This window comes from Tiliqua scincoides, chromosome 3, assembly GCF_035046505.1.
Source record: "Tiliqua scincoides isolate rTilSci1 chromosome 3, rTilSci1.hap2, whole genome shotgun sequence".
NCBI classification, from domain to species: domain Eukaryota; kingdom Metazoa; phylum Chordata; class Lepidosauria; order Squamata; family Scincidae; genus Tiliqua; species Tiliqua scincoides.
Genome location: NC_089823.1, coordinates 89,646,390 through 89,659,235, shown reverse-complemented (window position 1 = coordinate 89,659,235; position 12,846 = coordinate 89,646,390). Strand labels below are relative to the sequence as shown.

General features: G+C 41.0%; 1 protein-coding gene and 1 pseudogene across 3 annotated transcripts in view; one reads left to right on the top strand and one right to left on the bottom strand.

Moving 5' to 3' along the window:
• Window positions 1-12,846, bottom strand: part of TMEM131 (transmembrane protein 131) — a 97,303-nt gene that overhangs the window by 57,577 nt on the left and 26,880 nt on the right. For 2 of the 3 annotated variants that reach the window (XM_066621972.1, XM_066621974.1), the window contains 3 exons: window positions 11,633-11,673; window positions 5,594-5,665; window positions 2,425-2,548 (listed from right to left, as the gene is read on the bottom strand). In XM_066621972.1, coding sequence (XP_066478069.1) covers window positions 2,425-2,548; window positions 5,594-5,665; window positions 11,633-11,673 — 237 coding nt within the window. The remainder of the gene's footprint in view (window positions 1-2,424; window positions 2,549-5,593; window positions 5,666-11,632; window positions 11,674-12,846) is intronic. The other variant, XM_066621973.1, reaches the window with a different exon arrangement.
• Window positions 11,083-11,196, top strand: LOC136647217 (5S ribosomal RNA; annotated as a pseudogene).

Sequence of the window (12,846 nt, the reverse complement as noted above, 5' to 3'; positions counted from 1 at the left end):
CTCTGTTTGGTGGGGAGGTTCCACCACCTTCCCCCCACCATGTTTCACAAGCCCTCCCCACCTCACACTGCCTCACCCACCTCGATCACAGCTGCAGAAAAGCTGCAAGTCAGGAGGCAGCATGTGCAGCTGAGCTAAGCAGCTGCGGCCACCTCTGTCCCCCAGATGCCCCTGAGAGCTAGCCAGAGAGCCCCGACGCACAGATTGAATACCTCAGCCCTAGGTGGAAGCCTGCTATTAGGTGTTTGGAGGGAAGGACTGCTTAATACAGAGGACTCCAGGCCTCAATAAAAATGACATCACTGATGTCTAGAGGTCTCTGCATGCTCTCTTGCCTCCCACAATATGGTTCAGGCATGGGAGTTTCTTCCCCCACAGCCTCCCTCTGTCTGGTATCTACAGCCTGGGATGGTAGAAGCAGATAGAACTACTGGTTTCTTTCCCCACTTAGCTGCTGACTCAGTAAAAAGGGAAAACAGAACACAAAGGTGTGCATGAGTACCGGCCACTAGACCCTAATCCCCTTGGCTAGTACTTTCTCTGACATCCTAAAATTACTTTGCCTCAGAATACATGCCTCAGAACCCCTGGAACTGATCAGAGAGCAGGTGACCCTTAAGGTAGACATAATTTATGCACCTCCCTGGATCAGATACAAAACGCTACTAAACCAATAGGGGAACAGTGGCCATAACGCTATTTCATGTACATAAGTGAAAAACTGCTAAAGAACATGAATACTGAGTTTAGACTTTAAGCCATTTCTGCCCAACACTGCATATATGCAACAGGGATCAAATGTGTACACTTGTGCGCTGGGCAGAAATGGGTTAAAGATAGGACTGCTCAAAAAAAGAGGGACTAGTAAGTCGTCAGCTCAAAAGGAAAGGGGGTCAAAAGCATGGAGGTTTTGACCCCATGAAAATTTTATTTATTTAAATGATTAATAATAATTAATTTAATTTATTTTTATATTTATTAATCCAGGGATTATAATGCCCCATACAAATCCATGGTGTGGTCACATCTGGAATACTATCCATTGTGTATTTTAATAGTGCCACAGCAGTATTAAAAGAATACAGTAGAGGAAGAAAAGTGCAAGACTGGAAAACCACGATGACCTGGGAGCTAGAACTCCTTCCTAATGAGGAAGGGCTGCAAGTTTGCTACAAGTTTAAGTTTAGGGAAAAAAAGACAGCTAAGCAAAGCAGAGGTGATTGAGGCTGGTGCAATTATTCATAGTGCGGGGAGAAAAATTCTTCTCCTTTGACAATATTAGAATCAGAAGTCATCCAACGAAACTGTTAGAAGACAAAGCACAGAAAGCAATTATTTCTTTACATTGCATAATTTATGGAATTTACTACCAAAGGATGTGGTAATGATCACTAGCTTAGATGGCATTTAAAGGGTATTAGATATAGGAGGACAGGTCTACGACTGATTTTAGTACTCTGAAAGGGAGAAAAATCTCTCCCCACACTATGCATAATTTTATACTCGTATGAGTCCAGTATGTTAGCCCTAAATTGCATTTTTTTCCCCCAAGCTAAAACACCCCAAATACTGTAGCCTAATCTCAGAAGAATGGTACTTTAGCCCTCTAACCACATGGGTTCCCTTCTCATGCATCTTTTTCTGGTCTATGTCTTTTGAAGTATAGTGACCAGAATCGTTCAGAGTATTCCACCATAACAAAAAACATTACAACACTAACAGTCTTATTCTTAATCGTTTTCCTAATGACCCCAAAGCACGGAGTTGGTGTTCTTTACAGCAGCTATATCTTGGATCAATGTCTTCAGAGAGCTATCCTTCATGATCCCAAAATCTCTGTCCAGACTCAAACACTCACACTCCATCAGTGTATGTAAAGTTGAGACTTTTGCCCCACACTTAATGCATCTTTTTACACTTATTGACACAGGCACGTTTGGCTGCTCATTCATCCAGTCTGGGTGTCCTTTGAAATGACTTCATAATGTTGACAGTTCCTTTGGCTTGCAGTTTACCTACTCCATCAATAAAGTCAGCATATGATGCATCCATAGGTTCACATAAGCAAAAAATACATTTGGTGGGCTGCTAAATTTTTGGTACTTGTATTCTAGGTTGTTTCTGTGTTATACACAAGCTTGATAAAAATGGAATGCATCTGCAACTGAGTTCAATCAGTGCCTCTAAGTATTGTCAGCCAACTTTCCTATCAAAAATGGTTTAAAAAAAACTTAGGAAATACAGAGTCAAAACAGTGCCCTTGGCATTTCTTTTCATACTCCTCCTCCACTAGTGAAATGTATCCAGCACAATCTTAAGCTCTTGCATTTCAAATAAGATGAATGTTTAAAGCAAAATCTTGTTAGGTTGGGATAAAATAAGCTTGCATAATAAAATTAACTTCAAAAACCATAGCATACTCACCCTGTTTTGAAAAAACGATGCATGAAAATGTGAGGTTGTTGCAGATATTGATACTAATATAATGGTTTCTTCTGAACTTGGATTATGCAAGTAAACTTTTTCCATTTTTGGCATCCCAACTGGCCTGTTTAAAGAGAGCAGAAAATGTGTTTAAGAGTGGTTTCTCAATTACTTAGCACCACAGAATCTTCACAGAATCAGGAAACAAGGCGAAGACAGATCCAATATACCAGGTAATAAAGGTCATTTAATTTTTTTTTTCCACCAGAAAGGTCAATGACGAAAGATATCTAGAAATTTCTTTTCTACAGGCAGCAAACTAACATTACCCATGATGCAATGTCTAATTGCTTCAATAAGTAGGACTATTTTTAGGTTGAGGCTTGTTGCACAGCTTGGCAGTATAGGGCACTGGAGTAAACAAACTACAGAATTTTCTCTTCTGGTCCTAATCCCAGCACAGGGAAGGCACATGCAACTGGTACTGTTTTCTAACCTGAAAAAGACTACAGGTATATGCAACTTCTGAAGTCATACCCCTCAGTCAGCCTGGCTTCTTCTAGTGCCCTCCCTGACAGCTTGTTATAACTCAAGTCAAATCTATTAAGTCATCTATTTTTAAGCAATACAGGTATAACCTAATTACCCACTTATTTTTCATCTCAACATGATGAGAAGGGCTCTTAAATTTAAAGGAAAAAGACAAATAGCCTACGTAATGTGGGAGAGGACAGCCAGCAGATAATCCATTAATCATTCTCTTTCCAGCCACTTAGAACAGTTTCACTCTGAGGCAAGCGACCCCTCCCTTTCCCCTGAGCATGTGAAAGAATACTAAGTGGAAGTGATTATCACCTCCTCCATTCTTTCCCAGGGGCTCAGGTTGAAGGAGCTCAGAGAGAAGCCTCAGAGTGAAGCCTGCAGAGAGACATATTGTCTGCCTGATGCATTACAAAGATCAGCAAGGCTGTTTTTAAACTGCTGAGCAAAGGGACACTGTTTTTTAAATAGATTTGCTTGCCATCCATGTGAGTTCTGGGAACAGAAGCCTGTGAATAGAAGACTCAGCCTGAAAGCTCAAAGCTTTCACAACAATAGACCAAGCAAACAGCTGTACTGCTTTTAGTGTAAGCATGCATATTTAAAAGAGGTAAACAGAAAGAGGCTAATCCTGCATGTATTTTTAATGTATATCTACCAGGATTTCTATCCTGCTACTTGGCCTCCTAGGATGCCCATAAGGTAGCTTAAATAACTAGAACATACAGGTGTGCACCCCTTAGTGACCTAACAGCTTACACTGCGATCGCATATGCAACTCACATATGCAACAACCACATGTGGTCATGATGCTCCACTCCCCTCCCCTCTGGAGGGTTGTCCGTGCCTCCCAGAGGCAGCGCACATCCTAGCACTGCCTTTGTAAAGTTCAGACTGATGGAAATCACATCTCTTGCATGATTTCCAGGTGCCTCCGTGAAACCAGAAGTTGCACGAGATACATTATTTCCCTCAGTCTGAGCCTTGCAAAGGCAGCGCTCGGACGTGCGCTGCCTCTGGGAGGCATAGACAACCCTCCAGAGGGGAGGGGAGGGGAGCATCCCCTTCCCTGCAGAGGGTTCGGATTGCGTCAAGCGCTGCTTGATGGGGATTGCGGTCCTGATTCCTTTCATTAAGTAGTGCACAACGGTACATGAATACAATAAATTAAAAACCCCAGCATAATCTCAACTTCAAGAACATGAAAGCAATTGGGCAAAAAGAAATGGGTAGAAGAGGAACCATCTGACTATTTTAAAAACTCTACAGGTAGCAGCAAACAATGACATAGAGCATGGCACCCAAACAATAGGTAAACAGACAATATACTGAATACAGTATATAGTTTTAAATCTGGCAATTCTATTAAACAGGACAGGTAGCTCAAAGAGGATGGGCCGACTCTCAAACCAGGTCAATCAAAGCTGATAAAAAATTAGACTGCTCAACTCTTTGCTTTTGACTTTAATACACATAATGCTTATCCACTGCCAAATTCTTAGAAAAATAATTTTCTGGCATATACTTGAAAGACATTTTGGCATATCCACAAGCATATTCAGTTACTTCTCCCCAGCTTTAGTAAAGATTTGTACAAACACACATAATTGGAGAAAGCTAAATAGCCAAGTATATAACTACATTTCCCCTGGGGGCTGGGGATAAGAATGGGCCCTCAGTTTGGCTGTAGTTGTCGTAAGAGGCGACTGAACAGCCACCGGGTAGATGGGACTTGTTAACCTGTGAAGGCAGCTCATCTGAGAGAAGGAAAACTCTGATCCCAAACCTCCACTGCCTTGCGGCTGCATCCAGTTATGGAAAAGGCTTCAGGAGTCAACCTCGAGTCCCTGAGGCAGTTCATGGCTGAACACAGTCACGTTCTGGCAACTCCTGCGACGCCGCTGGAACCAACCGTATTGGCTTCTGCCTTTCCACTGGACCATTTCAGCAACATGAAGAGGGGGCATTTGCTGCATGGGTAACTGTCTATCCTTCATATCTACTTTACCCAGGCCCCGCGCACTGGAGGGGACACTCTGTTCCAGAACACTATTCAGAGTGCAATACCATAGTCTTCCGAGACTGAAGGATGCCAATAAATAACTACATATATTTAAACCAATTGCACATGGGTAGAGTGTTTATTTCTGGTGAGTAAGAAAGAATTACTGACCACAGTGATCTTACACCTGAGTAAACTAAATACTGTAATACCGTTTTCAAACACCTCTACAAATGGGAAATAACACCTGAAAAATAAGGGAAAGGATATGAAGATGAGGTATGCACAGTGGTACTTCATGTAAGGAGAGGAATAACCAAGCTTGTGGCCTCTTTAGACTTGTCTGAATTTTGATTTTTTAAACAGATTCAATCACTGTATGGTGATCTGTTTTAATAAAAAAAGCACTCAACTTATTAAAAAAAATAGACAGTAATACACATAAGTGTTACAAATAATTCATTACTGAAACAGCTCAACAAGATCTGCAAACATCTTTCTCTAATGTTCCATCTTATTCTTCCTATGAAATAAAAGGATATTTGCCCTAAGACCCGCACACAGCCCTATTTAACACAATACTATCTTTTGAAGGTTGAGACACAAGCAATTACTTTCTCAACTTACTGTTCGTGGAAATCCAGCATTGGGGGTTCAAACCGAATAGGTCTGCAGTTCCCTCGATACATGGAAACACTGCTGGAGGAAATGAGAAGAGAGTAAACAAATGCCACATGATACTAAATTTTTAATTCATGGCTTGAATATATATGCCTAGAGTCCTCTGCAGTTCATTCACCAATGCTGAAAACTCTATCACTGACAACTGAATAAAAAGGAAGATCTAATTAATATCTTTGGCAAACATATTATAGACGTACCCACGTATCCATGGAGTTACTGTTCTGGATACCACAAATACTGGGGACACACTTTCAAGATGTGGGCAAAGAAACAGGAAACAGCCGCAAATAGCTTTGCTCACCCACACACATTCAACTACTGTGTTTAGAGGGCTGAAAGCAGTCTTCTGAGCTGCCTGCAAGCCTCTCCCTGGTTCACTGAGGCTCCTGCCTTGCCCCAATGTCACCCCACAGTGCATCGTGAAGCAATCTCTTCCTGGTTGTGATGCACTCTGGGGCAACACTGGGGAGAATGGAGGAACCTCACCTTTTCCTACATGAGATGGTCCACCCCAAGGTCATCCGGGGGGCTCTTGTTGATGCCAGTTTCTGAGGTTCAACCAGCAATGACAACAGGAGGAATCTTCTCCATACTGGTACTACAATTCTGGAACTCCCTCGCTATGTTTTTTTTTGCAGGGTTGTATCCCTACTGCTGAACAGCTCCTTTAAACCCATGCCAGGATACTTCTTCACTGCAAGCTTTAGAAAGTTCCCACACAGTACTAAATCAGCATAAGTCTGAAGCATTCATAGATTTTGAGGAGCCTACATATAGGTACTAATGTTTGCTTATCTGGCATGTATATAAAGATTTGCAATACTATGTAGACGAAGAATGGGTAGAAACTTAGAATCCTGTCTCCAGCAACAGCTAACAAAAAACGAATACTATGTGTGATTGCAGTTAACACTCCAAACCAAAGTATTTTGTGTTTGGCATTGCACACAGAGTATCATTATAGCACTGGCACAGCACCAGGCTCAGTAAGCATAGCCCAGAGGCTGAAGTTGGTGTGCCCCAGCCAAAGAACTTATTTGTTTGTGTAGTTATCAGACCTCTAGGAAACTAGTTTATGAAACTAATTAGGATTAAGCATTGCTTTAAGACTTGTTGGAATGATACCTAGAGTTCAATAAATGCTATTGTACTCTATCAATTTTTTAAGCCAGCAATAAATGCAAGTTGGCTATCACTTCTTCAAACACCTACTTTAAAGGCCTAGCTATATTTCATATTCATATAAAAGTCCAGACTGCCTTCCTAGTAGGAAAGACAACTTTGAAAGGAAGCTACTTAGAGATGGTTGATAGGGTGCTTAACATTCCCATCGTCTGCTTCTCAATTCCAAGTCAACCCTTACAAGCTCCTTATTCCCATTTTCCAAGTATTCCATGTAAGAGTGGCTAATGTACACTGGGAGCCCAGTTTTTTATGTCGCCAAGTTATTCTCATTTCATTCCAAAAGCAGCTTTTTAAAAAAGAGTAATGCATTTCCAACAATGCATTTCCAATTCCTTTAAGAGCTTGCTTATGCTACCCTAACAGTATTTACTCCAAAGAATGAATATTGTACACCCTTTACAGAACTTCTGGTGCCTTGAACAGAATATGAGCCCTTGCCAAATGAGGCAGTCCTATGAAGCAGGATTAGGCCAGACTGCCCTGAGCTACACAGGCTTCGAGAACATCTATATGCGTTCATATTCCCAACCCAATTCTGCCACTCACACAGGAGAGCTATTACGGAACCATTACCTATCTCAGTTTTCCCTTCATCTTACATGTTAGGAACCACCAGTGGAGTGGAAGGAGAAACTTAACTGAGATTACAAGAGGAACAGTATATGTACTCTGTCTTTTCTTCCGCTATCTCACCTTCATCCTCTGCCAATATAACATTTCTAGCACTGCAGAAAGGTAAAAGCAACACAGAGGGAAGCAGGATGATCTGCTTCCCTATTCCCCCCCCCCATGTTCTCCTCTCATGTCACATATAAAGGAATATCCTAGGAGGCCCTCACTCCTTCAGAGTTCCCACCCACCGGAAAGAACTATACAGAACCGGTCCAAGATTGTTATGTGAAATGAAGAGGTCAGCTGTCACTTGACATTAGCCATGGTAGCACCTCCTTTTGCTCAACCCCTGTTGAAGTTTAAGTTCACCATGGCTGCAACCAGAGTGTTCTCAGTTTACAAAAGAGCATCTTCCTCCCTTCCCAGGAAGAAGGAACTACGTGATATTACCCCCACCTCTTCCCTATAGCAATTATAGGAGCCTGGTCAGGCCAATCCCCTCCTTTGAGTAGGATTCTTGGAAGAGAAGCAGAGCAGTTCCTTCTTTCTCAGGTGACCACTTAAATAGCCACAGCAGGCAAAAAAAAGAACTGGTGGGATAGTTTATGGCACCTTCCGTTTAAAAAGTCAGTCAATTCAGCTTCCGCTATTTCAGTAGGAAGAACAGATTCGAAGTTTTAAAGTGGACCAATGCCCTCCCCAAAGGAATAGAAGCTATGATCTGCTTCTTTCAGTCCTTTACTTGCTGAGTGTTAATAGGGAGCTCTCCTCCAAGAGAAACCATCTGCTACCTGAGACAGTCTTCAACCTCATCTCACAGTAGGGGTGGGTCTGGAGAAGTAGACAAACAGCTGTGGTGAAAGTGTGATGGGCTTATGGCTATTTGGATGGCTTGCTTGAATCTGAACACACTGCCATATACATAGGTGTCATTTAAATATACAATTTAAAACTAAATATTTTAGATCAAATCTTTCACTATACTCTTCTCTTCAAATCTGTTAGTGTCAGTTGGACCACAGCAATTTGCATTCAGTCAATCATTTGACTATGCTTCCTCTTACTGCTTAGTAAACCTTCAGCAGAAGTAACTATAGATTCCTGGCATTCTTAAAATACTATCTGATGCAAAGGTGGTGGTATCAAATATAGTATACTAGTTGTCTTTAAACAGGTGAATGCTTCTGATTTTTTTTTTATTATAACTGTTCACATGCTGCCTTCATAAATGCAGATCTAGCATTTCAAAAGTAAGTAAAACCAAAGTAAGTAGCTAAGCTAACATTTGTATGCCTGTGGCAAAACCACATGACTATTAAAATGCATTAGCCGATAGTTTAATTTGGATATCCATCATGATCAATAGCTGAGATCATTTAAATGCACTGAAGAACCCGAGTTGTAAAACAAAACAAAAGACTTATCCAATAATCTACTGCAAGATACAGAGTAGAATGCCTGCAGGAAAACCAAATACTCCATGTTAATTTGAGGGATCCGAGCATGCCATATGTACCTCTGAGTTTCAGTGCCTAAAAACAAATACATTTATAGATGCACAAATCATATAACCAGATCAGGTCACAATCTTCCAAATGAAATAGGAACAGTAGTTTGGGGAAGAGTTGTTTGAATCTGAACACTCTAAATTAGAGGTGGGTTGCTTATGGTTGCAGTTCTGCCACCAGATACCTCAGACCTGCACAGTGTGAACAGTAGCCAGCACAGGTAAATCCCACCAAACACTTTGGAGGGGTTGTTTTGAGTAAGACTGCTACGCTTCAGTGGGACCCCTTCAGTTCCCCATTCAGCAGTGTCCTCTACCCTACAGTTACACTCCTTCTGCCCCCTGCCTTGCTTCTTCTTAAAACTGAGTGTACACTGTTGCTATGCCACTTTCTACTCCTCTCTTTCCAACTGATCTGGAAGGAAAGTAAGGATAAAATGACATCCTAGCAGCCTATGTTCACTGGTCTTCAGGGGGCAGGAAAAAAGGAATTGTGGTCACTCATTTGCCCATACTTCTTGTCTGCTGGGCTCTTGAAGACAGGTCTCAGGCTGCAGGCTAGGCTTTGATGTGTGTCCCAGTTCTTGACAGGCTGACAATAAGTATTTTAGACTAGTGCCAATGCTTCCAGTATTCAAGGAACGTTAGTCAATATAGTTGTCAGAGCAATACGTCAACAGGAAAGAATGGAGATTTATTCTACAATCCAATACTGGATTGTTAGAAGAGTGCTTTGATATTGTGCCTCGGTGCAATCAGACTACCCCCCAAATTTTCTTCAGACCATCATGTTGATAGTCAACAATTATTTTTTTACAACAGGTACTAGAACTTTGCAAGCCAGAATAATTCTGCACAGTAAGCTGGCATAGTCACATGAATATGAACTGAATACATAACACATTTTTAAAGCAGCAACTATGGAAAATATTGATTTTTAAGTGTATTTACTGTTATACTGATATACCACTTTTTAAGTGGGACTCGATAGCCTGGGAAGGCAGCTCATCTGAGAGAAGGAAAACTCTGATCCCAAACCTCCACTGCCTTGTGGCTACATCCAGTTATGGAAAAGGCTTCAGGAGTCAACCTCGAGGCAAAATCCAGAGCCAGAGTCCCTGAGGCAGTTCATGGCTGAACACAGTCACGTTCTGGCAACTCCTGCAACGCCGCTGGAACCAACCATATTGGCTTCTGCCTTTCCACTGGACCATTTCAGCGACCTCAAGAGGGGGGATTTGCTGCATGGGTAACAGTCTATCCTCCATATCTACTTTACCCAGGCTTCGCGCACTGGAGAGGACACTCTGTTCCAGAACCACATTCAGAGCGCGATACCATAGTATTCCAAGACTGAAGGATGCCAACAACACACTTTTTAAGAGAAAGAAACTGACAGGGGGCTGGTATTTCAATTTTACAGGAAAGTCTATACCACCAGATAAAATTAGAGCCATAGGCAGAAACACAACTCCATTAATTTCACTGACCAGTTTGATACTGGTGAGCTACCTCCCTCATCTGCTGAATGATTCTAAAACTTTCTGAAACAGTTCCACTCAAAGAAAGCAAAACATCCCTTTTCTTCCCCCAATTCTACATGGGGAAAGGAGGAATGATTTCTCTTTTTCTGTGGGGTTTTTGTATAAGGGAGGTGCTGCTTTTATCATTAGCAAAGTTCTAGCAAATGCTTGTTCCTTTCCTGAATACCTGACACAAGCCACAGAGAAGAAAAGGGTGTTTGGTGAAAACACACAATGGATCCAAAGACAAGACGACCAAGGGGGGTGCCAGCCTGGTCATTACGGCAGAATTATCTACACATCATATTCCACACGCACTGCAAGAATTAAGCAGTCTGATTGCACTACAACTTAAGCTGAGAACACAACAACCAACATTTAATCCACTGTACTAAAGATGCCAGTTGACAAGCAACAGTTTAGTCCTGCTAAGGGTGCTCAATGATAGTTTGCTTCATCAAGCTTTTTGACTTTGAGTCCTCAAATCAAATGGAGACTTATCAACTGAAGCTCCTTTTACATTCATGGTGTATAAACACACAGTATCCTGAAGCAGCATACAACTTATGAAGCAGTTCAAAGTCAAATTTCTTCATGCTGAGAATATCTGCATTTACCCTGCACATGCCCAATCTCATCTGATCTTGGAAGCTAAGCAGGGTCAGGCCTAGTTAGTACTTGGATGGGAGACCGCCTGGGAATACTGGGTGCTGTAGGCTTATACCATAGTCTTTCGAGACTGAAGGTTGCCAACCATTTTTGAGAGCATTCTACGGCTTCCTAATCAAACAGGCAGCAGTTAGAGGTTTTTAAGCTGATTTTATTGGATTAGAATTTTTTAAAACTCATCTTATTGTTTCTTTTTGAACACTGCTTTGGGCATTTTTAATGGAAAAGACGGTATACAGTTTGAAACACAAGTAGAAACCTGCACACTCATCAGCATCTCAGAATGTCAGAAAATGTTCACTACTTCCAAAATTACTGAGAAGTCACATGATCACTTATAATTACAGTTTAAAACAACAATTGCTTGACAAGTTTGTCTTTAACAGGTACCATGTCCATATAATAATATCTGCAACTACCACTCCCAAAATTAAGCTATTCATGACTGTTTTAAAGGAAATTAATGTATTTTATAAAACATCTTACCTTTTCTGTTGATATGAACCAAGGTCAATAGTTGTCTCAGCCTAAAAAGAAAGAGAGCAAACTCTTTAAAAATAACATGATTCAGAACTAGGGTACTAATGCGCTGTGATGTCACTAGAGAGGTGCAGGAGGATGCTGATTGCACTGGGTGACACTCAGGAGAGTGAAACCACTAGTGGCCAAAATTTTGGACATCTTTTGGAAAATTTATATTTATGACTAATGCCATAATGGGATAGATATATAATATAATATAATATAATATAATATAAACTGGAAAAGTAATTTCATGCAGAATGTAATGAAACCCTGTTGAATTATCTGTATTCTATCAAAAGTTTTGGTCAATTAACCAGAAAAAGAAAACACAACTGTCTCATATATTAAAAGTGGATTTCCTTAACTCAAAACTGACCAATGAGACTGATTGTTCCAAGAGCCAATGAGGGGTTATGACACAGCAAAGAACCAATAGGGTGTTAATATGAGTCAGCTCTCATTTCCATGTATTGGAACTAATATTAGAACTCTTACTCAGGTGTGTGTCATTAAGTTGGCTAATGGTTTTTCGTTGGTTACCCTGTAATGTTATATATTAAAATAGAGTTTAGTGCAGTGTTTCTCAAATTATGCGTCAGGACCCACCGGGTCGTGAGCCAATTTCAAGTGGGTCACCATTCATTTCAGTATTTTATTTTTAATAGATTAGACTTGATGCCACCATGGTATGTGACTGCACTTGAGGAAATGTTACAGACATGTACTTTTAACAAGCTACTGTGTATATTCTTTTAACAATGACAGTAAATGGGACTTACTCCTGGTAAGTGTGGGTAGGATTGCAGCCTAGGATTATAAAAATTTTTCCTGCTTGATGTCACTTCCGGTGGGTCCTGACAGATTCTCATTCTAAAAAGTGGGTCCCGGTGCTAAATGTGTGAGAACCACTGGTTTAGGGGTTACACCAACCCTACTGATATTACTGCATTTAGGCTGTGCATATGATATTGTAATTTATTTATATGGGAGGAGATCCATCAGGGGTGACGCAAGCAATGAGGTCTCACACCATGTGATGAAAACCCCTAGGGACGCCTTTACTAATAGGGACTGATCCAGAAGCTAAATAACAAAGAACATACAATATCTTGAGTAAGTTGTTAAGTCCAAACCTAAGGTGATCGACCCTTAATTATCAGAAGCTTACAAGAGTC